Source organism: Ciconia boyciana, chromosome 3, assembly GCF_034638445.1.
Source record: "Ciconia boyciana chromosome 3, ASM3463844v1, whole genome shotgun sequence".
In the NCBI taxonomy this organism is placed as follows: domain Eukaryota; kingdom Metazoa; phylum Chordata; class Aves; order Ciconiiformes; family Ciconiidae; genus Ciconia; species Ciconia boyciana.
The window spans coordinates 53,140,207-53,168,006 of NC_132936.1; the positions used below are offsets into that span (position 1 = coordinate 53,140,207).

General features: G+C 45.7%; 2 protein-coding genes across 2 annotated transcripts in view; one reads left to right on the forward strand and one right to left on the reverse strand.

The window, feature by feature from the left end:
• LOC140649878 (uncharacterized) overlaps positions 1 to 339 on the forward strand; it is a 36,782-nt gene extending 36,443 nt beyond the window's left edge. The window contains exon 5 of the mRNA XM_072857714.1: positions 202 to 339. Coding sequence (XP_072713815.1) covers positions 202 to 218 — 17 coding nt within the window. The 3' untranslated portion in view covers positions 219 to 339. The remainder of the gene's footprint in view (positions 1 to 201) is intronic.
• Positions 1 to 27,800, reverse strand: TRAF3IP2 (TRAF3 interacting protein 2). Its single transcript, XM_072855696.1, has 10 exons — positions 26,715 to 27,800; positions 19,205 to 19,291; positions 18,197 to 18,952; positions 14,880 to 15,069; positions 12,444 to 12,619; positions 10,935 to 11,023; positions 9,040 to 9,108; positions 6,601 to 6,717; positions 5,343 to 5,417; positions 1 to 569 (listed from the first exon to the last, which is right to left on the reverse strand). Exons 2-10 carry the CDS (start codon positions 19,218 to 19,220, stop codon positions 423 to 425), a joined length of 1,635 nt encoding a protein of 544 aa, XP_072711797.1. The 5' UTR covers positions 19,221 to 19,291; positions 26,715 to 27,800; the 3' UTR covers positions 1 to 422.

Sequence of the window (27,800 nt, forward strand, 5' to 3'; positions counted from 1 at the left end):
GTGTATATACAAATTAACTGTTCGATAATGCTATACAAGGCAGGAATATCTTTAAAGAAACCCTGAGCAAAAAGGAGGATGTAATTTTTATTTTACACTTATTGCAACATTATTTCTGGTATTTGTTTGCTATATCGACTAATAAAGGAATATGTTAAAAACAGATGTTAAAATAAAACTGGGCATTCTTTCCATTTACAGCTTATTTAAAAATCTAGACAAAAGAGTTCTGCCCCATCAGCTTCAGAAATAGATGTTTAACATGGTAGAGAACAAGCCGAGCCTGAGTTACCCAAGACAACCAATTCCTTTAGCAGAAAGAGTGTCTTCTGTCATCAAAAAGAGCCATCTGGAAGAGCATTGGCTCCCTGCCAAGAACAACCCTTTAACAACTGCTTGTTGTGCACTTAAAGTAATAACGTTCATAATGGCACAACCTGGAGTGTTGGTAAAGGTCCTATTGGAGGAGCAACGTATTCCTCCTCCCTCAGTAACCGCAAAAGGATGTTCTTCTTATTCTTTGGCCAGTTATAAATGTGAGTGTTCTGCAGCCAGGTAGGCACGTGTTCCTGAAAAACAAGAAAAGAAAACGCGAAATCCCATAAGTCCTCCTGAATCTGTACCAGAACCTTGCAGATTCCATCAGAGCCTGCCAAGCAAGATTTAATTTTGTCTGTTCTAGGCACTTCCCGTAACAACAAGAAATTTTAATTTGGCTTCAGAATTGTATTTGGGTTCCTAAATAAATTAACTTGGTGTGATCTCACAGCTTGCCTGTCTCTCTTTCTTTTCTGCCATCATGTTGGCTAATTTCACCACGTTTCAAAGAGATTCTGATCTCAGTGACAGGCATCTAAAGGCTTGTGAAAACAAACATTGGGAATAGAAGGGAGACGTTTCAGTGCCCCTACCAGGGAAAGGCTGCCACCTTAGTAGCTGCTGAAGGATCCACACAACGTATTCAACTCTGAGATGAGAACTGACAGGGAAAGAGCAGGACCACAGGGGAGCACTTCTCAACCTGGTAGCCTTCTCCCTGCTCCCCTTGCACCTTCCTTCACCAAGCGTGGTGTCTCCTGGCCACCTCCTAAGCAGGAGGCTGAGGCTGACGCTGAGCTCAAGGAGAGGCTAATGCATCTCCAGATTAGCAGGGTCAAACCTTCACCACTCCCCACAATCTGGGTAAGATGCAGCCTTTCAGAAGGGTTGGCTAATGGCCATTAACATAATGAAGATGGGACCACCATGGCCCTGGACAGTGACAGTGGGCTGCTGGAGAAGAGCCTGCTTCAGACCTCATGTTCCCATGTCTCCACAGCCTTGGGAGGTTTCCATATGGACAGCCTAGATGTGTAGGGGTGAAGGGCTATATTCATACCACTAATTAAAAGAGGGTCAAAGACTGATCCTTGACCAAAACCAGCTCATGTCCACTGTGGAGATGGAGATTTCTTTTTGGAGAGGTGGTGTTGGAGACACCAGAACACAGCCAAAGTGAGACAGCAGATAAGCAACATGAGCAGTCAAGACATCCAGCACTTGCTCCCTGGACCCCTTATTTAGCAGGGCAGTATTTTCCTAAGGTGGCCCCTGTTAGGAACAGCACAGTCCCTGTCAAGCCAGTGGAGCTAGCTCCAAGAGGACGGAGCAAAAAGCTGCTGGCGTGCGCCATGCCTCTGGCATCTCACCAGGGGATGCCCTGGCACGAGCAGCACATGTCCTGCCTGCCAGCAACAAGCTAGCTGAGTCCAAATCTTTCATTCCCAAGCCTCATGCTTCTCAAATTAGCTGTCTTTTCCTTGGACTATATGGCTGTAGGAACCAGGCATCATCATTTCCACTGCTTAGGGAGCGATTTGTGTTAATTGGTGCGACCACTTTGTTAGATCTACAGGATTTAGGTATAAGAAGGAGGTAAGTGACCCAGGTGCCTACAGACCCATTAGTCCGACCTCACATAGGCTCTGAACAAGTTGCTCGGTGAGTGGCAGAGGTATCTATCAAGCCTGGCTTTCTGCTTTCTCCAGTGGCCGACAAGGCATAGGCTTTGTTGAGTAGCTTCCCAAGGTGGAGGTTTTAAAATGTTGCTCTTCCAGGTGGACACCCCACTGCCCAACAAGGGTAAGATCCTGCAGCATTTGCTTTGGCAGGAGCACGAATAAGATTTTTTGCCTCCACCTGCAAGCCTGTTTTTGCATAGGAATGGATTTTAATCTTTGTGAACTTTACTCCTTTGACAAAGCTGTTTGAAATTGGCCAAGACATTCAAATGTTACCGGCAGAAAGATAACTATGTTTGCATGCACGTGCACACCCTTATTACCTAAAATTTGTTTCTTTACTAAATCTTGTTAAGAGCTGTAGAAGGAAATGCAATAAAATACATTATGGGTTTACCAAACGAGCCCTCTCTCTGTCTGATAAAAGACTACGTTTTTTGGAGGAAGGAAATGCAGTAGACCTAGTCAGTCTGGACTTCAGCAATGCATTTGCTATAGGTCCACATGGGAAATCATTAGTTAATCTTGAAAAAATGGAAATTAGTATGAGAAATGTATAGTAGGTAAGAAACCAGGAAGTAGGGATATAATGAGAGAGCCACTATACATCCAGAGACAGGCTCTGCACCTTTCTTCCAGAACTGCTCCTGCAGCCAATTTCATTTAATATCCTCCATAATGAACTCAGTGCAAAAAGCACCTGCACACTAATCAACTCTGGCAATAATTTTAACTTGAGGGAGGTGTGTAGGGGTAAGAGGTAACTATAGCTGCTATTTTGATCCAGAAGGAGAGCAGAGAAAGTGAGAACAGGGCTCTTCCTTGCCATGCAACACTTGCTGTCATTGCGGGTGGGAGCAATGGGAAAATGGTCACCGCCCTTTTAAATTTTTTTATTCGGCTATGTATCTGTAAGCCAAGAGGAAATTCTTTCTCTACCATAGAGAGAGTACTTGATAACTTTGAGGATCAAACTGGTAGGAAGAGGGCAGAGTGTATTAGTGCAGAGGGCGGGGCTGTGCGTTGAGGGCTGCGTTGGCGGAGCGTGGTTTGAGCTCTCCTGGCTGCCCCGGCACCAACCCTGCTCACCTCACCCCTCTGGCTGCCTCTGCTCTGCCAGAGGGAGCCTCCAGCGTGGGGCAATCATGGCTTAATGCTTCAGTCATCAGGTGACCAGATCAGGAGCACACATTTCTGCGGACTGGCTCAATGCAAGCCTTGAACCAGCAAGACCCAGGTTTCCTTTAGTAGCGTACGATGGGAAGCTGGAAATGCCAGTGCCACCTTAACTGCGCGTTGTGCTTTTTCCCCCTCATTATTTAATTTCCTAATGAACAGTCTTTGGATCACATAGATCCCTTCCCGTTGGAGGTCGACTAACTTTCACATACCAGCAGTGCTTTATGATGTGCTTTGTATGAGATTAACTCATCTAATAGCCACGCCCCCAAATGAAACCTTCCAAGCCTTGCTCCCCTGCTCTTTTCCACTGCCAGCTACAGTAGTACTTACATATGTAAAGGACAGTATAAAAAAGACAAAATGAAAGTAATTTGCCTGCTGACATAATCCAATTGTACATATAGGTGGCGTTTTTCAGGTACCTCACCTCCTCTGACTGCCCACAGACTTCACTACCGCAACTTGTTCAGGCTCTGGTGCTCTCCATCCACCCATGATGTCCTCAGTTGTATTATCATTAACTAGTTAGATGAAGGTAGATGATGTACCAAAGAAATGTGTGAAGAAAAAGAGCAAAGCTTAACAGCAGTAGAAAATGCTGATCGGCATAATTCAGATGAGAAAGGTACCTCTCGAAGAACTGAAGGGTGATGTGGACTACAGAGGATGGGCAGGAAGGCTGCCTGGAGCCCGATGCTTTGATAAGAGCAGCTGAATAAACCAACCCTGGAAATTCCTTATAGATCACTGAGAAAGCCACTGCTGTATGCTAAATAGTCTTTTGATTCAGCCAAAATTAACCTACATTTATTGTTCTTGTGTCTGCCTCAAGGTCCAAAGGCGGCTTTAGCGCCCGCTGGGCCACTTCTCTCTGCAACCCTTGAGGTGCCAAGTGGCTGCAGGCCGTATGGTCTGGTTGCGTGGCAGGCACTCAAGGAGCCCCCAAAGTTAGGGGCAGTCCTGCCCTTTTCCCCCCAGATCAAGCTGCAAAGACTGACTGAAAATGCTGATGGGTTCACTGCCTTTGGTCTGCCCAATTCCCACCAGTGGTGCCTCCCAGCTTTTCACACTTAAGGCAAGTACCAGCCTGAGATCATTCAGGAAGGCAGCTGAATGACATGAAATACCAGAGGTACCGTTCATTCCAAAGGACCTCACATATTTTACAAACCCAGGGACATGTTTTCAAGTTTCAGAGCTTCTATTAAGTCAGTGCCTAAATAAAGAACTTGATCACACTCAAATCCACAAGTGCTGTGGGACTTCACAGCCCTACAATCATTGGTAACATTCTTTAAATCTGCACTTAATGTTCCAAAATTTGGGCACTCAAATAAATATGAAGAATCTTTCCACACTTTTCCAAAATGCAGCTGTACCTAGGGGTAACATGACAGCTACCCAACAGTGCACACAGCATTTAGCAACAAAAAGTGAACACAAATCCAATATATCCATTCTAAGTTTGGGGAAGAATGCAATTTCTCAACTATAACTGAAGCCATTTATACTTTTCCGACCTTGTAAAAATCCAAGAGATTCTCTCAGAGTGAGGAAGAAGGGTACGTGAACCTCTTGCATTACTTATTTCTTATTCTCAAATGAATCTTCAAAACCAATAAGGAGGGCAGATGAAATTGCAAGTCCTAAAAAACCTTATAGTTTGCCTTTGATGGGCCCATCAAAGTTCAAGCAATGGCCTAGTACTTTAATATTTATTATCCTCTTTATTTTTATATTCTCAACCCACCCTCTTCCAGATCCTCACTTCACATGAGTCATAAATCTCTCCCATCTCACTCAACGGCATTACATCTGGATAAAATTATAAAAGGGTTAATATAAAAAGCATGCTTGCTGGATAGATTGTCTCTCTCCATTTAAATTCTTTCAATGCTCAAGACAATTTAAGTTTTAGTTATACATTCATCATCAGAAATACATTTATGCACTGATTTATATTGTGGATGAAATGTTTTTTATTTGTATGTACATAAAACTATAAACTTTTCATTTAAATGTAGCTTTGGAATATTACTAGTGGGATATTAAGAACCAAGAAATTGAGGGTTTGGGTTTTAAGATTTCATCTGGTGCATTGTAATCAAAATAATATATACTTAATCATGCGACAAGTATATGTGCATGTATGTATGTTACCTTTTTGGCATTTGGGAAAAGCACAGGGATGAATCTGAAGTTCATACTTCCTTGTTGTATAAACTCGATCTGCATCTAGAATAGAACAAATTGCCAGATTTATTGTAATGACACATTAATTTTTCTTCACAAGCATCTGAATCCTATGCGTAAAAGCATTTGTTGCTTACTTAAACTGCTCTTCTGTTAAGTGATTTGATCTATTGCTGGTGGACTCGGTATCATTTTGTTTGGCCACTTAATCTGATTCTTCATTACTACAGAAAGGATACAGGAAAGATCTGTCAACATTTCTTGAGCATTTAGTTCTGTGGTGTGAAATAATTGTGGGTTTAGCTGCAGTTGCAATCCCAGGAAATCCATCTAGAACCGACAAAGCTCGACTTGACCAAGGCCCCTGTTCAAACTCCAACAGGGTCAAAGATTTCATCTGGAGGGCAGCTCCATGTCCAAGCTAGGACCCAGACTGTTCCCCATCTCCCAGCTCCATGTCTGAGCTGGGACCCAGCCTGTCCCCTGTGTCCCTGGACACAGGCATCCCGGGGGTGGTAAGGACAGCAAAGTACTGCTGAGAGCTCATCTGTTGGTGACAGCTTCTGAGAAGTTTGACCACAGGATCAAACTGGGGAATCAGATGGGTTATAGGGTGAGAAAGACAGCAAACTGCGAACTGAGGGAGAAAGGATGAGTTTCACAGCTCTGTGGGCTCTTCTGGGCTAAATGTCCGTCCTGTGACAGACTGCAGAGACGGGTGTCTGTGTCCCCCACTGGTCCTCTGCCACCCTGCACCCTCAGGAGCACCCCCTTTGCAGCTCTGGCCTTTGCTTTGCAATTCCACCTTTCATCCAGCTTTACTGCTGCCTGAAAAAAGACCTCAGTTACAGGACGGCCAAAGCGATAAGGGCTGGTTTACAGGGAGGAAGGTCAGGTAGTGTTAGATAAGATTGTGCTCAGGGCTATATGACAGGGCAACAAGGGCTCGAGAAGGTGAGGGAGGGAAAAAAACCATGGCACAATAAAGAATATGGAGGAATAAGATGAGCATGTTTAATAGGATTTTTCTTCCTTGAACCTCTTAGCAGATGTTAATGAGCATACGGAGCTGATGAGAGGGAGGATTAATGAATTCCAAAGGGGGGTGTTTAACTATGGGGATTAGGGAAAACAAAGCAAAGAACCTGCCATTTGGAGACAGATTTGTCTTTTGAGAAGAGGAGACAGAGTCTTTGTAAAACAGCAAATGCATGTCCTTGCTTACCATCCTGTGGATGTATTTAGTATGTAAGCCGTGTTCATCCCTGTCCAGCTGGGATTCAGCCCCTTCCACATCCTGTTTGTATTTTGGACTGATTGCTATGATTATCATCACCGTCTTCTGTTAGGGAGAAAAGCACTTTTATGAAATTGGGAAGCGCAGCGTGTTTGGTAGAGGCAGATCGGAAATCTGCCAGTTTGTGTTTTAAGTGATCTTTATGTTCTTGGCAAACACGAGAGGATCTCATTCATTCTGGCAGGAAATACAGGAGAACTCATACACTCGTTCTCCTCATTATTTCTCGAGATCTCATCATATAGAAAATCTAAATGTCAAGAGATACATTAGCAGCTACCAGTTTACAGTTGGAATCCCTGTAATAAAAAGCTACTTTTTATCAGTGTAGCATGTCTATATACATACACAGAAAAGTTTTATCTTCAAATTCAGACATAAATGTTTTCCAACAGCTTATGTAAAAGTGCATCTATTTAACCATCTAGGGCTTTTTATACATAAAGCCATAAAGGCAGTTGTCTGTGGAGGCTACATCTAGGGCTCTTGGCAACAGAAACAGCAACTTTTCTTGTTGATCTCCTTAGCAGCAAGGTGTGCAGAGTGGTGGGCTGTTGCAGATGGCCTGGGCAGGTTTAGGGGTACGTAGCAGCTCTGTCCCACCTTGCCGCAGTGGGCTGAAGGCAATGCTCCTCGCCTTGCTGGGACAGCCTGGATCCTGCCTGTGACCTGTTTAATCCCAGGCCCCCACTGAGCTCAGGTTTCCATAGAGGGGCCATCCTTCATATGTGGGAAATGTCTCTCCTCCTTAATGGTGGGCCAGTGAAGAGGCTCAGCAGATGAAAGCCTCCTTACTTGTGTTTACCTAGGGCCTGTCTTTTATCCCTGCCACATCGGGCTGTGTAAGGCTTCCAAGTCTGTGGCTCATACTCAGCCTGGCACCTAATTAACTCTTTCCTTCTGTGCAATATCAAGGGAATTTGCCCCACCACAGGGTCAAATACGGTAAGGAGCCATTATCCCGTACACTGACTTAACATACTCCAGAATTACATTTGTGCCTGACATGCATGTAAGCGCTTACAGATGTTGAGGGTTTGCAGAGACATGCCCAGCTGCACACATCCCCCTGCTTGTGTCCAAGCAGTCCCTTCTTCCTCACACGTGTAAAGGTTTTGAAGTTATAAACTGCCTCTACAGTTAATGGAGGAAAATGGACATTTCTGGGGCAGGCAGGCAGAGAAGGATCCTCATGTGGAAAGGGGGAATTGCTCCCTGCACATACTGGTCTCTCCTACCGACTGTGCAGGAGTCCCAAGGGAGATCTGCCAGTTTGTATTTTAAGTGATAATGATGTTCTTGGCAAAAGCAAATTCACCTGGCTTCTAGTTTCAGTACCTCCATTATGCACGCTGAGTCCAAGCCCAATTTGTCCTGACAAAAGCCCCAAAAGGCATGACTGCATTGCTGCAGCAGAGGCCCCAAGCTGGCTCTGCATGCAGTAGTACCACGTCTGCGTGGTAGCGCACTTGAGCTAAACTGTCCTGCCTGCCACCTTTAGGAAACCTGTGTAGTGCTGTCTCAGATGGTTGAGCTTCCTTGCTCAGGTGGGGGAGAGCCCACCACTTTGTCATCCTGATCCTGAGCCATGGTGATCTGCCCAGAGTGAGTCAGAGGCCCAGTGGCTACCCAGCAAGGCACAAATCAAAGGAAGCCACCCCATGATGGCATGTGTTAAGTGACAGAATTGCCAGTTTGTGTCCAGCTGTGCTGGTATAATGGGACTGCTTGGCTTGATCCTAAAGGAGATGTGCACTCACTGCTCAGCTGAACTTCAGAGGAAGTTGTTGCTGTGGGCGACTGCACTGGCAGCAATATGAATCTCTATTTTACTGCTTAGATATAGACAAAGTGATGAGAGCAACTCTATCATTTGACTAACAGAATACCAATTTCCAGTTTACATATAGGATGGTTTATCCAGAAGAACCCTTCAGTGTTTTACATAGGAACATAAAAGCTACAGGTGAGAAGCAGGATGATCATTAGCCACTACTATGCAGACTGGGATGAAATACAGCTATCATTTTAACCAAGCATAGTCAAAACCCACTATTTAAATATGAGATGGAGGAACAACTTGTCCAATGGCAGCTTCAGGCTGAATGTAACAGCCAGCATTGGAATTTGGCAGGAATGCCAGGATTAGCACTTCATTTCTTAAAGAAAGAGCTTTGGGACTGTAAGATGCAAAGTGAGTGCGATTTGCCTATCCTCTTGCTGCAAGGCCTCTGCCATTTCTGTAGGGGCAGGGAAGACAATAGTAGAGTCTTGCATTTTGATTCTGCTCCTGTTGCTATTAGAATAATTCAACCATTTTCCTCAGGTCACCTCTGCTGTGAACAAGGTTAAATTGCCTTTACATACATCACCTAGGTAGCGCTCCATCCACTTAATGATGTCAATACCTCGTACCGTGTCCTCAAATATATCAATCTGCAAGAGAATGAAAGTCTGTGGTGAGCATCCTTTCACCTGTCCTACCCATTTGGTGGCACTGAAAAGGTGCCTAATCTTTTCCCTAGTTTCTAACAGGCATGCTTAACTCCCTTAGGAAAGAAACATCACACACACACACACACACACGTGCACATGTGCAACTTCTCCCCTTTCCCTGCAGTCCAGAGTCAAGCTGGATGGGCACCCCAGGCAGGCAGAGCGGGGGGCTGCTGCACGCACACCACTGGGCTCCCGCTCAGCCGGCCATCTGACCGGCTGCCCTGCCCTGCCAGCTCCCAGCTATTTTTGCTCATCAGGACAAGAAACAACCATTGACAGTGAATGTTAGATATTCAGTGTTTGCAAACTGGCTTTTTTGCCTCTAAACGCCTCAAGAAGGTGGATGGCTGCCCACCTTCTCTATCTGTATAGCTGCAAATGTCCACTATTTTCTGGCTGCAAGGGTATATACTGAGTGTCAAGTTTTAGCTTCATATTGAACTAAATTTTCAGAGTGTGTGGTGGAAGTCAGACAGGTCACTGATACTGGATGCAGTGACACAGACTTCAGCAACAGCAGAGAGGTGGAGGACTTCATAGGACTGAATATGACCAACACTGCTCACTTCCCTGCACTCTCAGTAAGCCCAGAAAGTGGCAATCAATGATCATGACCAATGGAGTAAGTATTAACTTCTCCAAGTTTTTGACAGAAGAGTCATGCTCTGCTCTCAAGTCTTTCTTTTTCCCTTTTTGAAACTAGAGAACATAGTTGTTTCCCTGCTTTGGAGCCATTTTGCTACATAAATTATTCTGCAGCATGCTCCAAAAATTGCCTGTCCAGCAAAGGTGCTATTAATGAGCCTTCTACTCTGTACCTCTATGGTGCCCAAAGCTTTCTTATGAATTGGTCATAGTACAGAACTGCTGGAGAGAAGTATAATTGCAGTCTCTGGAAAAAAATCTTTGATTCATGAAAATAAATAAGTGTGTGCAAAGCCCCCCACTGAGTTTCATTCAGCTTAATGATAGCCACTTGCTTAAATGCTTTCCTGAACTGAAGCCAAAGAGTGAAGGTTGAGGGGTCAGATAGCATATGTACTTGAAATAAGAAAATATGAATCAAGATTTTGATGAACACCGAATCCTAGAGCCTCTGTGGATGGTTCCCTTAGAGAGGGCCATTATGATGAAGCAAAATCACGAGAAATTAAGTGAAAATCTGGATGGCTTATGGGATTAGACAGTAGGACACAGATTTTTTTCAGGCCAGTGATTTCAGAATCCATTTTAAAAGTATAACAAAGCAAATGAAACTGTGAGATGGGCTGTTTCATTAAGCTGTGTGAAATACACTGATTTTAGATCATTTTTTAGCAAAAAGGTATTCATATCTGAAGAACCAAAAATGTAATAGCATTGCAGAAAAAAAGCTGGGATGGGATGAACATGAAAATTGACCTTTTTTAATATTGATATTACAGATCAAATATGAGACAATGTTAATGGAATAGCTCACAAAACCTCATACTATTGCCCATCTGGTATCTGGTGTCACTAAATGGAATTTTCCAGGGTCATTATTAAAACACATTTTAAAGCATATAATTCAGTTAAAATATGTGCAAACAAAAGGGCAAATAATTTAAGTTACAACTTTTAAAGCCAAGGCTAGTTCATTCTATTTGTATCTTCTTTGACCTACAAAATGAGACAATAAACAGAAAAAACATTTAAATGGACAGTGTATCACCTCTGCTTTTTAAAAAAATGTCTCTTTTCTCCCCTGGTTGAAAGTCATTTTCTCCGGAAGGAATACTTACAGCAGTTTGAAATCCATTTACAAGCAGGAAGTTCACAAATTTCATAACCTCCACTGCTGTGTCCACCGAATAGGTTATAAAGACCTTGCCTAGGAGAGAAAGTCCGTATGAATATGCGATGCATTAAAATACACCATTTGGAGGGTGAGGCTTTCACAGCCTTCCTTTTTCACCACACTGCAGGTTCTGCCCACCTACATCTCTTCGGAGTATTTACAAAATGGATGCGGGATAGCGCAGTGGCTTGGTGTTGAGCTCAACCCCCATCCAGAAACCTTGGGCTAGACTTAAGCTCCTACTGCCTTGCTGCTGGCAAGCACCCCTGTGGAAGCTGGAGAGGGTAACCTCACTCTGCTGCTCGCCCTGCCCTGCTGCCAGAGCTGCTTCTTCTGCAGCCCTTTGGCATATGTGAGGTTGGGCCCTCACCAAGAGCTCGTGCCACCTGCACCGGCTGCAACCACCTTTCTGCCAGACCTCACTGATCTGACTGAGAGCCAGAGGAAGCCCTTACACATGCTGTACTGCCTCACCTTATAGCAGCATTACCTCCTGTGCAGGCAGGATGGATGGCTGATGACAGCAATGTCTTCAGCTGCCCTTGCCATCATGGAAGGAGTTTTCTTACTAATTAAAGAATCATGGATTTGCTGGTCAGGGTAAACCAGCTGGCTAATCTAATCCAGCTGTGCATGTATCACAAATTACACAATTTTATCCAGTAATTCCTTTATCTAGGACACACGAACTGATAAAGTAGGGTTTATCCAAGAGTGGTATCCAGTGTCATAACTCACTCCTACAGGCCAGAGAGATGCAACTCTCTGGATTTGAAAGGTGATGCATAAAAGGAAGGATAAAGAAAAACAAAGGAGAGATGTGGAGGGTTCTTAGCAATGGTATCTCTCACTTGCTAGCCAGCACGGCATTAAGAAGGAAACCAGTTTTCTGAAACATTACTTTCCTGTAAGAGTTGAAGAGTGAGAGCATTTCAGGGGCTGGCAGCAGGGGAAGCACCTCAGCCAGCGCCTGTGCCACCCTCAGCCCTCGCTGTGGGCTCCTGGCCCAAAGTCCTCTCCACTCACCAGGTCAAGGAGAAACTGAGGTCAAGGCTCGACATTTTTGTCTGGTTTGGGACAGGCAGAAACACTTTATCCCTAGGGCTTTGTTTGTTATTAGTCTTTTACTGTAAGCTTCAGTGCCTCCTGCCTCAAAGGGACATCCTGTTTAGCAAGAAGTCATGAAAACCATCTAAATGGTATTTGGTTTTTGTAAACAAAATAACAAGCAATTAATGACAATTATGTTTTCAGGATTCAAGGGGATAATTCCATCCCACCAAACACGAATGCTCACACCCTACAGATGTGATGACACTCAGTATTTTCTTTTCTTGTTGTCTTTGTGTCTTAATAGCGTTCCCTCTGCCTTCTCTCCCCCGGAGCTTTCCCACCTAAAGCTGTCAGGCTGCACTGTAAAATCTTGCACAGAACAAATTTGCTAACCACTTACGCAACTCCTCCGGCAAATTGCTGGTTCTCAGCGTTCCCTTGGCTGCAGGGTTACTGAGAGGCCTCGGGACGGCAGCTGGAGATGGAAAATTATCAGAAGGACAACAGCATGCTTCATCCGGGCCACATGCCTTGGGGGGAAGCTGACCATTAGGTAGCTGGTTGTATAGCTGGTTTCTATAAAGAAAAGCAAGTGAGGATTTTAAAAATAGTTCTTTTTCAGGTAAAATTCTGATTATTTTTCTTTTAGTAACACACTAAGAACATTATCTGCATATTAGCTAGGAAAAGTTCTTGTGGAAATGCTTGGCTCGGCATTTCTATTTAGTTATTACAGCATCTTTTGAACAGATACCTTGGTGACAGTCTACCACAAGACACAGTTCATTGCAGAAGCAACATTAGCCACAGGAAGTAAATGCACCTCGTAGCTGAAAGCTGTTCGGTTTGCAATTAGCAGAAGCCAAGGCCGTTTTTGAGCGAGAAATAATGCCGTGCTGTGGATGTTGTTGTGCACGTATGGGAGCAGAGTGGCACTTGGGTAACCTCTTCCCATTATCTAAAGGGTGCTTCTTGCCACCTCAGGTGCTCTCAGGATGTCCTGTCCAGCACAGGAGGCACAGCGCAAGGTGGGGATTGGGAAAACTGGGGGTACAGGGCACTCCAGCTCCAGCTCTGGCACAGCTTGGAGCATGTCCAGTTTTGGACAAGACTCAGAGTTTTGCTAAAGGGAACAAATCAATTTCTTGACCAGCAACAGAAGACCGATGAGGATTTCTCATGTTTGGTATCTGCACTCCGGATCTGCAATAACCTTGCCTAATGTCTTCTCCACTGTAACAAACAGAGAGAAAGGGACGATTTTAAGAAGCTTAGCAGTTCTTGTCCTACTACACTTTGGTTTTACGGTTTAAGTCAATAGGAAGGGGAACCTATACAGGTTTTTACATAAGGTGTGCTCTGAATCTGCTGGGCTGAATCTGTCGGACGAGTGTTAGGTTTCTCCGAGAGCTCTTCCCCGCAGAGCAGTGATGTTTAGTCAATCAAGCCCACTCTCTTTTTTTTCTTTGCCTTCCTTAAATGAATGATGACAGGCTGGTCACAGCATGTTTTCTGTTGTCACATTAAGATTTGGTTTATTCATTTCGGTACAGATGTTTTCTGTTACAAAATACTCTATAGGCAAATATTACCAACATATAACTGCCGTTGCTGGAATCAGCATGCAAACACCAGCCACGCAGCCACAGGACAGACCCTGCGTATTCTCGATTTCTTTTAGCAGAAGAAAATACCAAGAAAAGCAACACGTCCCTCACCAACAGCCACAAAAAACTCCTCTGTGGCTAATTTACAGATCTTCCCAAAACTTCACCTTATCTAACAAATGTGCCAAAACTCAGGAGTCCGTTTTTAAATTCTACTACTACAAAGGATACCCACTATTCCTCAGTATTTTTACATTTTCATACAAATTCTTCAGTGCAATTATCTCTGCTGCAGGTACTGCCTTATCTTGCTGTCACTTTTCTGTCACAGCCCCTAACTTTTCACAGGCCAGAGCAGTGCGGTATTTCAGTCGCCTGACCTCTTTTGTCCCCCTGTTCTCCCAGTTTTCTGCCAAGACTATGTCACGTAACTGGACATTTTCAAACACAGATGCCTGTAAGTTTAGCACCTCTAAAAGTATTGTGGCACTTAAATAAAAACAGTCTGATTTCAGATGTCCTCAGTGCCTGAAGTTTCAATTTGTCTTCAGGTAGCTGAGTCTGGAGAAAACCCTGCATGGATAGTATTTCCCATCTGTTAACGACATACTTATAAGGAGGGAGATATAAGGCCTGGTAAATTAAAATTTGAAAACCAGTCAAAAAGCCCTGGATGAAAAGTGCTAGACATGTGGTGTTTTATTACTACAGGAAAAATCATAGAAAAGGCTGCAAACTGCAATGTAGAGATATATCAGCGATGGACGAGGTTTTCTCCCTTTTTCTCTGTGCTACTGAAGAGATAAGAAGGAAATCACTGGAAGCCAGTCATTGAGGTGTCCCAGGCTGGTACAGCATAAAGCTGAAGACCACAGTGAGCCGCCGAACTGACCTTTGCTCTCTAGCAGGAGAGCTCTAAGGTTTCAACTGAGATATTTTTCGTCCCCTCATCCCTTTAACCTTCAAGCATTTATCTTCCTTAATGCGTGCATTTCAGGGTGCGCTGTAACAACATATCGGGTATCCGGCTTTGAAGTTCTCTAGGGTAAGGTCAGACCCCTGCTGGGTGTAAAATAGCAAATAAAGAAAACTACCCAGCATCTCACACGTACCCCTGCAGCCTGGGCACGCTAACATTACAAGGTTTCAGAATTATTGGCTGAAAGCCCACAAAACCAGATCAGAGGAGCTTCCACTATGCACAACCCACCCCGCCAAGGCGTACTTACGGGAATCGAGGAGGACCAGGGGAGGAGCATGTCCTTGGGGGTGGTCGGTCTCCGGTGCCCTTGGGAGCACGAAGGTTTGAGTAATTTGGGATGACTTGCTGGGCCGGGCGGATAACTCTCATGCAAGGTGCAGGAACAGGAGGAAGCGGTTGCGACGTATGTGCAAAATGTTGGTAAGGAGCTCTGCCATCTGGGAGGGTGAGAAAATAAAGGCAGCCACTATCATTTCAGCCAATACATTTTTGCCTCAGTTTGTGTTTATTCCTTTCCAGGCACGTCCTCCTTCATGTCTAGGGCAACTGAGCAGTTTGGAGGCATTTGCAGGTTATCTCAGTCTGAAAGAACCTAGATTAAGGAACGTTTCAGAGTCTGAAGTTTCCTTTTTCCCATTCACACACAACAGGGTTCAGATCCCCGCCCTGGGCTGGGCTGTTGGGACAACTGACAGTTAAACATTCAGGGCTGCTTTGTCCCTGCACTTACCATGCCTCAGTGGTTTTTGTTGGTTGGTTTTTTGTTTTTTTGTTTTTTTTTTAATTTCTTTTTGGCAATAACTTGCAAAAATGAATCATCCCAATGTTCTCATGAAAGCAGATGCAAAATCCTGGAACAAATCAGTTTGCAACACTAAGGCGAAACAGACTGTGATTATTGTAAATGAAGAGAGAAAAAAATCTCTTGGTTTGTTACTTCACCCTGTATGAATTTTCTGCCTAAGTGACCTTCTAAGGCCTTGCTGCTGCTCCTGTTGCCATCCAGGAGGCTGCAGGGGAAGCCCAAAGTGACAACTTTGCTCGTGTAATTCTGAAAAATCTTACTGTTGTTGGCTGCGCACACATAATGCTGTTTAATAACTAACGTACAGTGGAACTGTTGGCATAAACTGAAAGAGAAAGCAATGTAAGCTGTTTGTTTCCCAAACAAGGAAAACTATTTTTTGGGTTTTTTTCAGTCTTTCAGCTTGCAGTTTTCGTTAGGCAGCAGCTCTGCGCACTTTCAAGCTGCTGTGCGCAGATCAAAGTCCAGCCTGGCAGGGCTTATTAGCACTGCATGATTATGGTGTTATGAGCTGGCTCTGAAAGCTGCAGTACTCAAACACTCTTTTTTTTTTCCCCTCGAGATTGTTTTTTCAAATCCTTTTAGCTATTTTGGGGTCATGCTTTCCTTTTCCTAGCAGCCATGAGGACTAAAATTTTTTTAAAGGGGGAGGAAAAAAAAGAAAGAAAACAAAGCTTTGATGAAATAGTCCAATTGAAGGAGCCAATACTTCAAAAAAAAAAAACCCAACCAACCCCACAATTGCAAAGAGATTCTTGATGAAATTGAGTCGGCAACATCGTATTTGTTGACATTGTTTTAGGAGATTTTCCTGCTCCCCCTCTTAACTATTTGCAACAGGACAGGGTGAAAGAGGCTGGGAGAACAAAATTGAAAGTAAATATGGTCTTCTCATGGGTTCCTCGTGACCAGCTCTAGGGAAGGTGGCAGGGCTGTGGGAAATTCAGTTTCGTTTACAGGTTTTCAGGCTGACGTTTCCCCAGCTTCCTTTGGATGTACCTGATGCTACAGTATTTTAATGGCTGCAACCACTGCCATTCAGAAGCACAGCATGGCCAAGCGTGCATGCCCACACAAACCAACAGCTCTCATATATTAAATATCTGAAATAATGGTCCCTGGGCACATAGCATTGCTACGAGGATTTCTTTGACTTCAGAAACAGTTTTGCTGTTCTATCTCAAATAGCAGGTGTCCAGAGCCAGCTTAGAGCCTACGGGCACAATCCAGGCTATTGCTATTCCCCGGGAGAGGCGTGTTGCAACACACAAACTGCAGAGCTTTGTTGTGGGTTGCCACTGCCCAACAATTATCTGAAACGCAAGGAGCTGTCAGGGGGTGATTTACACTGTACCGGGCATGTGAGAAACAGGAGTACAGTTGCCAGCTTCTTGGTCCTGACCAAATCTGTTCCAGTCATCTGAGTTGATTTTATTCTTTTTGCCCTCTGGATATGGTTGAAATGGTAGTGATTTTTCTAAAAAAAGCCTTTCAGAGTTTCTGCTTTAAAACAAAATGGCCTCATTCAGTAAATGTCCTACTTCTCAGGATGCCCGTGTGTGGAGGAGGTAAATGGAGGTAAATAGTGAGGGGTGTTGTGCAACCAGCTCTTTGTCTGCTTAAAGCTGAACTGAAAGGAGAAGGTACGAAAAGAAAACCAGAAGATGTTTTGCAAATGTTCAGCTGTAGACATTCATGAAAGTCCATCTGTAGCCCCTTCCCCTTTACAAAGTCCCAAGATCAGAGGTGAAAACTGAGGCTCTGATACCCTCACTCTTTCATATACCTAATTATAGCACATTGCTGGAATGACAAAACTCCTTAAACAGATGTAATATAAATGCTATGGAGTCAACAGAGGGTTAAAAAAAAAAGGGTTATTAGAACAGGCCTACAGCTTTTTATTACAAAGCCAGCCCAAAATGGGTTGGGGTCTCATGAGTCTCATGTAATATAAATTATATTAAAACAATTATATTGCTGTTGAATGTTCAAAGCTCACTTTGTAACAGATAAAAATCTCAGAGACTGAAAAGGAATACTAATTAATAGCAGGCTGTAAACTGCATCGTAGTCTCCAAGAGCCAAAACACTCATATTGACAGAGTCACATCAGCGTTCAGTGATACAATCACCAGCAGCTGAGAGGGCTCCATTTTAAGTAATGAGCTTTCATTTCAGCTGACAACAGAAAAAAATTAGGATGATGGATGTCACGCTCTTTCCACATAGAAATAAAACACATGGGTGAGTTTGGTCATAATGCTGGGAGATACTATTTACAGAGATCAAGGGTAACCTCCCATCCTGATTCTGGCAGGAAATTCTCAACTTTGGGGATCCAAGTGGGAGTAAGGAAATCTATGAAAACAACAGGAATTAAGTCGGTATAGGAGGCTGCTGAATGCCTGATACAAGGAGGAAGGAAATGACTAGAATATGAAATAACAGCAGGGAGAAGGCTGCGTATGCTCAGCATGACCGACAAAGGCTAGTTTTTTAGGCAAAATCATTAGCCTTCATTTGATGAGTAACTGTGAGCTCTAACTTTTTAGCTGGCTCAGAGGTTCTGCATCAGAGAGTCCGGCTGCATAACCCAAAAATCTGGAAATATAAAAGGGACTGCAAATAGATGTTTAAAAAGGTTAATAATTGCATGCCATGCATTGCCATTAAGTACAGTAGGAAAACACCAGCTTGGTGAATGATAGCTGTGATAGACCCGGAAAACTTCCCGTGGGGTGAGCGGTGCTACTCACATGGGCCCTGGGGGTGCTGCTCAGCCAGGCAGCGGTGCCCAAAGCAGCCATGGGCTTGCGAGGAGGCGTTGGGATGGGGCAAGTGCTGGCACATAGGGCACTGCTGATGCTCAGGTCCAAAAAACTCTCTGGAGATCAGTGGTCCTGGGAGGTCCTGGGGGTTCAGCACGGAAACCAGTGGTAAGGGGGGCTCCAGGTGCCTGATGCCCATGACATCTCGTGACTGGGAGCTGTACCCTGTGTCCACGGTCCCCTGCTCTGCTGGGGGTCTGTTCGCTGAGGGTTGCTGTGACCGTGAACTCCCTTGGCTGCTCTCCTCCAGCGAGTCCTCGGGAGTGTCAGACAAGCTCTGCTCTGATTTACTGGAGTTGTGCCCAGTGTCAGCTGAAAGCTGTGATCTTGGCTGCATGCCTGGTTTGTCCATAGCTACAAGATCCATCTTGCAGGCAACCACTCCAGCTGTTGATTTACCAGGGGAACAGAAGCGTCCATCTCCATCAGGATCAGTGTATTTTGACCACAAGCTGCTGTGCGGCTCCACGGACGGCGCTGACTGATGACGTGCTGGTGCTCCGCAGAGGCATGACGGGTCGGCCACAGGCTGAGGCATTTGAGTGACACATGGTCTCTGGGGCTCCTCATCCTCCATATCCTCTCCAGAAGGCTGCAAAGCCTTTTCCAAGACATGTTCAGGAAATGGGGACCATGGCATGGATTCATCCACTTCGACTGGTATGCTTCGACCCACAAAAGTGCCTGAAAAAGTGAGAGAAGAAACACGGTACATGGACAGCCATACAGACAAATGCCTGTTGTCAGCCATCACTCAATGACTGTGAGCTGGAATACTGAAGAGCAATATATATTTTTTATATTCTTTATATTTTTACGGTTTTTTTTAAAAGACAGGCAGAAAACAGCAAGAAAGGTCTGGCTGAATTTTGGCAAAGCAAGAAAGTAGAAGGTTAGCTGGAGTGTGGCTAGCACAGAGTTATAATTTGGACTAACCTGACACAGAGGCCATTGCCAAGTTTTGTAGTTGCACCAGAAACAAGAGTCAGCTGCCTTACTGCACGGCCAGGATTTTCCAGCAAACTGGAAAACAAGAGAAAGGGCTCTTGTGGACATGGTACACATTTTCACACAGGCAATAATCCTAAAATAACTCTATCTCAGAGACTGGAAAAGAAATACCGGTTAGAGTTCTGGAAATCGCATTGCGCAAAACAGACACTTTTATGGGATTTCTGGAACTTACTGTTCCTGCTGAGACTGGAGGGGGGAAAAGCACATGAACTGTCTCTCAGAGATAATTTCTGCACCTCACAAAAGAGCGGGCTGCTTAGGTCTGGAGGTTTGGCTCAGGCATATTCCAGGGAATACAATCACTTGCAATTACTTTACTCCGGACCTTCTAACAACAGCTTCACACTGATGCCTTGGATCTAAACTCCACCACACACCTAGCTGAGTAATTTCAATTCCAAAGCTTGTTTCCAAGTGTTGCTGTTTATTTTATCAAACCACTTCCTCCAGCCTATTATCACATGGCTGTTGTTATTTCAAATTATTGAAAATTAAAAGACAATTTAGAAACGTTAGTTATTTTCTGGATCTTTTTTTCCCTTCCTTTGGAGTTGGCTTGGGCCCAAACATCAAAATTACCACTTCCTTTTGGGGGTGCTGTCAGTAAATTTGGTCCAGCCAAGCGATCCCTGTTGATGGATGCCTCTGCTTCACCTTCACTCAGAATGACAGCAGCAGTGATGGGTGAATGCTGAGCGGGCTTCAGGAAGTGCAGCCATCTTCACAGCCTCTTATACAGGGGTGCATATTAGCTTGCTCCCAGCAAATTTTAGCTGTTACTGTGGAGTATAGAGAAACAAGCCCAGTGCTCATAATTTCCCCCATTTCCTTCTATCACACTGGAGAAGCTAAAATCCCAAGCAGGAGAAGAATGGACTAAGCACTCAAGCAATGGGAATGACAATGTTTGGCAACAGACTCTAGCTTGAAAGCCTGGTAAAGAAAGTCAAAATTACAACACGTTTGAGGAGCTTTTAGCGATCCAAGGAGTTCTCCCAACTTCAGTCACAGTAGCTTGAGCAGAAAGGTCAAATGAAGAACCTATTCAGATGACCACAATATTAAAAATAGTTGAACAGGATCACAGAGAGGTATAAGGCAGTGTCCCAACCTTTACCCTGGCTCCCACAGCGATTCTGTAAAAGCAGATTATGTGCCCCATGCTATAGGGCAAGAGTGAGGCTTTACATTCATGCTGATCAGATCAAATGATGTATATTTCCCCCTGAAAGTACCTCTGGCATAGAAACTCTGGGTGTAACATTTGCTGGGAAGTAGGATAAAAACTGTGCTTTGCTGCTGGGCTGCAATGTAAATATTCCTCCTCTGTGTGACTTAAAACCTATCTATGCAGAAGATTTACCATATATTCATACATATCCTATGTTATAATAAACACATCCACAGGGTGAGTTATACTGGGATAATTACAGTGGGATAATTATGCCGGTAAATTTTCCCATGGAGGCAAGTCCTCAGAGCAGCTATTAGTTGCACCAACACAGTGAACACACTGCTGCTCTGACAGCTGCAGCCCCCTGTGTGAGAGTGCTGGGTCTGGTGCCAAACCAGCTCCTTCCCATCCAAGCACCCAGGCTTGAAATCCTGATGGTCAGCTCACCACCATCACACATCTCTCCCTGCGGTTTGCATCCCTTTTCCTCTACGCCACACCACTGACGCTGGCCCTGCTCGCTGAGTCACAGTTCTCCGACAGTCATAACCGATGTGATGAGAAAGGGAAAACCTCGAGCTCTCATAATTAGCACAGGACCGTGACAGCGACTTGTGCTGCAATGTTCTGTGCGGCAGTGGCAAAGTGTCGTTTACCTGGGACCTTTGGTCAGATGGCAGTTTAAATGACGACTGCCCTGTGGTGGTGACTCACCAGGACAGTACAGCGCAAAGTCAGGTTTACATGAATCAGGGTGTAAGCTGCGGAGTGGTCCCCTGCCAGACTTAGAGAAGCACCTGTGAAGGTTAGGTGTCAAACTCCCTTGCAAGGCATCTGCCTTTCGCTCATCTCAACACCTTTGTAAACCTGACCCTTGGATCATCTGGCCTCGAAGTACCTGCTCACACATGCTTTGACTTGTGGAGATCTCTGTCTGTTTGCTCGTAAGCTGAATGGCGCGCACTCCAGCAGCACAAATCATATTGCAAACTCTTATTCCCCCCACTGAGCATCTCCAGTGAACTTGTGCAAAACTCCTTGTGCAAAATTCACCCTGGTGTTCACAAAGCGCAAGCTTAGCGATGCAGTACCACGGTACAGCTCCACCTCTTTAGCCACACACGTTGTCTGATCATCCTTCCCATTAGATAGAATCCTTAGCAAACACCTAAGCGTGGCTTTTCAGAAACAATTTGCAATGCCTCATACACTAAGATGCTTCTTTGATGGTCTCTGAAGTAGTCAGATCAAAATGCCAGAAAACACTTTAAATTCAGATCCTCTATATTCAACAGCCTTTAGTTTAGCACTGTGACAAGAAGAACAGATTTCTGTGGAGGGACCAAGAACTCAGTCCAGAGCTCAGTAAAATAAATGGGAATCTCTATTAACTTCAGTAGGTTTTGGATTGGGTGTCAGATGGGATTTAAAAGTTACTAAATTCCTTTGGAGGCTACAACCTCCAAAGTTTTTGTTCTGTTTTTTTAGTTCCATTGCTAACATCTGGCTATCTGTGAAACAGATCAAGCACAGACTGTGTGAACCTAATGAAAGGCACAACATGGGCAGAAAAGATTCAGACTTGTTTTCTTCAAGTTTGTTATTTAGTATATTTACTCTGCCTTTTGGAGGAGGGGTATTAAGGCTTTATTAAACTGTATTCCAAATGATCAGCTACCAAATTCTTCAAATGGCTTACTTCAGAATAGTTTAAAAATGTCTTTCCTATTAGTTTAGCCCTCTGAAAGGATAAACGCCTCTTTCTCTCTCAAATCAACTTAATATTTAAATGAGAGCCTTATTTCCTTCCTGTGTAACATGAGCTAAACATTATGAAAATTACTCCAAATATCTGAGTAAAAATAATTTGGTCAGACAGAAGAGACACCTGATTCCATCACTTGTGTTCTTACCTGCAAAAGCTTCTAGTTTTTTTAAATATTATTTTGCTTAGACCCTGCTGCAGGATAGCTGAGCAGCGACAGCTGAGCTTTGATACCCACGCACAGCCCCTGCTCCCGCGGGGCTGAGGTAGGAGGCACCAAGGTGCCGAGGGCTTTGGTGTTAAAACAGACACTTCATTAAAAAGGAGGAAAAGTGACTTCATCCTCCTCCTCCCTCAGTAGCTCTGCTTGGAGAGAGAAGCTGTTACAACAGCAGAGCTCTGTCTGTAGAGATGGCCCCGAGGATAAATTAACCCCAGGACACGCTGAACACTTTTTGAGCAATGCTGGCAATGGTACGTGGATGGGAATTCCCGAGAGAAATCCCCACGCTGCTGGAAATGTTACAGATGATTCAGAAACATCCTCTTCCAACAGCAATGCTTCAGGACGTTGTTTCTGCTCTGCTGAAGATCCTCAGCTTTTGGAAAAAGACCCAACACTGAGCCCATTATCCCAGTATTTTATGTTGCCTCATGCTGCAGAGTTTCATTAGGTTTCCTCTGACTTTTCTAGTTAGCTCATCCTGCAAGTATAGGTATGTGTAGGACAGAAAAATCACGCACTTAGGTCTCCCGTGTTGAAGAATTAGGGTAAAGGAATGCTTCAGCATATTGAAATACCCCCAGAAACCTGTAGCCTGATCCCTTTTCTGGCACGGAGACCGCTGGAGAGCGTAGATCGTGCCCAATCTCATTTCCAAAGACACTGCAGCAAGTCAGATCATGATATTGCCAGAAAGCTTCAAGAATTTAATATCCCCCCTGCACCTATGATTATGCAGGAGATTACTGATGACCGGCTGGAGCTGTTGCATATATTCCTGCTTGTAATAAAGCAAAGAGGCCCTTCCTAAAGGGACAGAGTAGCCAGGCCTGGACTGCTCTCAAAAATGTTGAGGGAACTCCTTAAACCACCCTTTCTCCTCCTCTTCCTTCCTCTGCTCATACACCCAGTTCTGTCACGTGCATTAATTCAGCAAATAACCTTCCTGGGTGGGTGCTCAATGACCCAAGCTCCTGGGAAGAAACCCCATCCCAGCTCCCTTGTGAGGCTTCCCACACCTGGAGAGGTTCTTCCACTGCTCCTGGCAGGGAGCCAGGAGGGAGGCCGCCCAGCCCTCCTGCTCACGGCTGGCTGCTGCTGGCGATGGCCGCTCCTGGGAAGCTGCAGGGAGAGCATAAATGAAGGGGAACAAATTCTTCTGCAGGTCGGTAGAGATGGACCTGACCACCCAAGTTTGAAGCAAGGGCCAAACTCCCCTAGAAAACGTCCGATGGAGGCAGGGGCTGGCCAGGGGGAGGAAGGGTGTTGGGCTTGGGCTCATCTGTGCAGTTTTCTTGCGGCTGATTGCGAAATCCATCAGGTATTTCATGTGTTTCCCAGCATGAAGACTTGTCAGGATGCACTGTCCCAAAACACACACTAACCATCTATCTGCTTTTGATTAGTAAACTTCTGTCATGAAGAAACAGAAGACAGACTCTGCAATGTGAGCATAGTTGCGTTCCCCGTCACTTCCGGAGAGGGGGGAAATATCTTTGCTCTTTTGATCAAAGTTATATTTGCCTACATTGTTAAAAAAGAAAATATTAGGATGAGAAAGAAACCTCACCCTCCTTGGTGCACAAGACACAAGGCAAGGGGTTTTTATTCACCAGTCATGGCATTTCTGAAATGGCACAGGTATAGATCACAGGCAAAGCTGAGATCACAAGTGGTGGGGATGGACAGGAATTTCTTGATATCTGAATAATTCCTGTGTACTTTGGCTGAATCCTTTAAGCTCCCTGGTGCTGCTGATATCCATCTGCAGGATGGGAGTAAGTGGATGCAGAATTTGCAAGTTGCCGTGAGGATACACACATTGAGACTGCAACAAATGCTGTTGCCATGGGGTCAGATAAGCGTAAGTGTGTAAGTACACTTGCCTTAAGTGCAGCTTTCTGTACAGAAACAACTTTCCTCAAAAAAAACCTAGAAATAAATCCTTTTAGGATGAGCAAGTGCAAATGTGGGAACTGTTTTGGGTCTATAACCCAAATAAACACAGCCAAGGAAATCGAAGCTCCAGAGTTTCACACTTCACCATGAAGAATTTTGGCTGCTGTCATCACGGATGCTTACCCTCCCCCTTGGGTACCCTCCACAGTGAAGACTAAGGCAATGTGTCATGTTCCTAGCCCAGATTTTAAGCCCTCTAGGGCAGGTAATGTTTACTTTTACGACTTACGGAAAAAGTAGAAAAAGAATATGAAAACAACATTCCTCTTCCACACTGACTATATGGTTGCTCTTATATATTTTCTGCAGCCATGGCATAAAAGTCTACATATGCCAGGAGAACAGAACACACTTCCAACTCTCCCTGCATGGCAAACATCACGTTCCCTTTTGCAGCACTAATGTTGCTTCACTGGGCAATCCATGGTGCAAAGGCTAGCGTAGATCTGATATTTTTTGCCTCTTTAGTGTAGACTTCGATATGCATGTAATGGAATGCTAGGCAGTAAGTAGTAAGAAACTAGATCTGCAACACCCTCAAGCAGGATCCAAACAGGTATCTCACCTATAGGCAGAATTCCCTGCCAGTTTTCTAATATTTGTGAAATATGAAAATGTCTGCGATGATCTTAGGTATCCTTAAAAATGTGTTTGTTTTCCAGAGATTACTTCCCACCACTTCTGATGTCAATAAAACTCCCATAGGCACTGAATAACCCCCGAACTGGGATATCCCCCAGCCCCGGTACATCTGAAAATGCTGGCACAAAATTGGGGCTAGCTGAGTCGGGGTGGACAGGGGGACCGCCCCAAGAGGCATAAATCTCCCCAGCCTGCTTTCCTATAGCTTCATGCCTTACGTTGGAGCCTCTGGTTCCTAATGAGGGAAAACCTCCAGCATTTCGTGGGGCTGACGTATCCCTCGTCCCTAACCGCCCTCCCCGCTCTGCAGCATGAGAGGGCTGTGGGGTGTGTGGATGGTGGGAGGGTGTGGGGAAGCCTGGGGGACCTGATGCATCTCCCTCAGCTGGCACGAGAACAGCTTTGCTGACTTGCTTTCATGAAATGTGCAGAAATGTATATATCTTTCAGACGTGTACCCTCTGCCAAACTTCAAAAGCCACTGCTGGGGGTGGAGGGCACTGACAGACACGAACACCATAATTGCACATGCCTTGTTTCCTGCCTTAGAAAGACAAAAAGAAACCCAACCCCATTAAAAAAAAAATACAGCATGCTTCAAGACACTGCCGGTGCTCAGAAAGAGCAAGCCCAGCCTCAGAGGCTGCCGGCATCACAGGCAGCAGCACAACTGGCACACGCTTGCCAGCAGCCAGCGGCATTGGTGAGCGCTTACCGGGGTGCCAGCCCTGCCGCCTGCACCCCTCGCACCCCCATCTTCGGCATCACCTGCTGTGGGGCTGACAGCCCTGTCTGGTGGCAGCGGGGCATCACCGGCCGCCCAAGACAGCACGGACAAGGCCAGGCCAGGCCAGGCCTTGAACCCGCCCAGGGCTTGCAGGAACTGGGAATTTCTGGTCTGGCCGTTGCCGGCAGCAGTCGAGGACCGGTAAGCCCAGATCTGCTGTTCTCGTTGCCCCACCAACGCTAGCCCCAGAAAACCCACGTCCTGAAACAATCAGTTACTGTGTGAAATGGGAGCGGGTTTTATATGGCTGATTTTTTTCTAATTAAAAAGAAATACTACCAGCTCGCTCCCACTGTTTCCATACCAACACCATGGAGAATGGTGCAAATGGGGTCTACCATCCTGTTTTCTTCACGCTTTCCAGCCACCTCTCCCTCGCCAGGTCTGTGGACCTGTCCTATGCAGCCTTGAGCAGTGCTGCAGGGGGAGGAGAGGGAGAGAAGAGAGGGAGAGGGAGAGGAGAAGAGAGGGAGAGGGAGAGGGAGAGGAGAAGAGAGGGAGAGGGCCATCAGCCAACAAGCCACCTTGAGCTTGCACAGCCGTGCAGGGCGGGAGCGGGATCAGGCCTTGGTGCCAGGCATTGCCAGGCAGCTACGTAAATAGGCAGGACAACATTTCGACACCAGGCGTGTCCATTCCCAGTGTTTACCCTAAACCCCTCCTGACTTAAAAAAAAAAACCAAACAACAAAACTGCAGTGAAATGGCTGAAACATGTTGTAACCATCTGTGAAACTCAGGCTATCATTACACGAGAGGAGGGGGGGAAAGGGAGCGAGACAACAATTTGAGGGGAAAAAAAACCCTCACCGAGAGCCAGAAGTGGGTCAACAGCTAATTACAAACAGGGACCGAGAAAGGCAGCATCTCCAACACTTCTTACCTTGTGGGCGAGAGAGGCTGGGCTGAGCTGACCGAGCAAGGCGAGAGGGCTGCCGTGCCTCCTGCGCACCCCGTCGCTCTCTCGGCGTGCCCGGGTCTCCTTCCTCGGGCCGGCCGGGCTTTTTTTTTAATTTTTTTTTTTTTTTCCCCTCCCCTCCTTTTACGACACCCTCCCTGCCTCTCCCAGGTAAGCGGCAGAACTGGCTCTGCAGCAGGAAGTGGAAGAGGCACGCACGGCGCGGCGCAGGCGGCGGGAAAGCCTCCGCGGGGCGGGGGGGGGACACACTTTGAAGCTTCAGGCTCTGTGGAAATGCCTGCGTGCGGCTCGCTGCCGCTCCCGCTCCCGCTCCCGCAGGAAGCCGGGCTGCCTCTGCCTGAGCCCCGCAGATAAATAACTGCCGGGGAAGCCCGCTGTGATGCCTAAACGGTGTGCCTCGCCGGGAAAGTCATCCTTTGCTTGCAGTCCTCGGTCGCTTACTGTCAGTGCCAAACGTTAAACCAGCTGTGATTCAGACTGCTGAAGAAAATCACATGATGGGTGTACTATATAAAGAACGAAAAGGATTTCTCGTCTTTTTTTTTTTTTTTAGGTTAGACTTCTAGACACTTCCAAGTTTCTCTCTACACCCCCAAGGAGCAGAAACTCGCTTCTCCTACCAGCTGAAGCCCTTACGGGTTTGCACAGCTCCTGAAAGCCGAGTAACGCCGGCGCTGATGGTGCGGTGGGGTTGAGAGAGCCCCAGTAAGCCACGCCAGCCGCTTCGTCGGCACAGGGCCAGACTCCACAGCAGCGGTTCCTGGTACACCCGCTGGACGCAGCTGCGCGTCCCAGCCTACACCACTTTCCTGACCCCCCGCGCTGCGCATCTCCCTGCCAAGCAGCTCTTCCTGACCCTTAGCCTACATTTGCTTAGTTTAAGCCTAGGAGGAGCCTGACTTGGCTGCGACCTGTGCATGGCTCTTCATCCTCCAGGTGTCCGTGGGCTGCTGCCACACGCTGCCTCAACGCTTCATCGGCCAGCCTGTGTGCATGGGGATGTCTAAACCACCCCCGAGGCCCTCGCTCGGGCAGCGCGTCTGCTTCTCC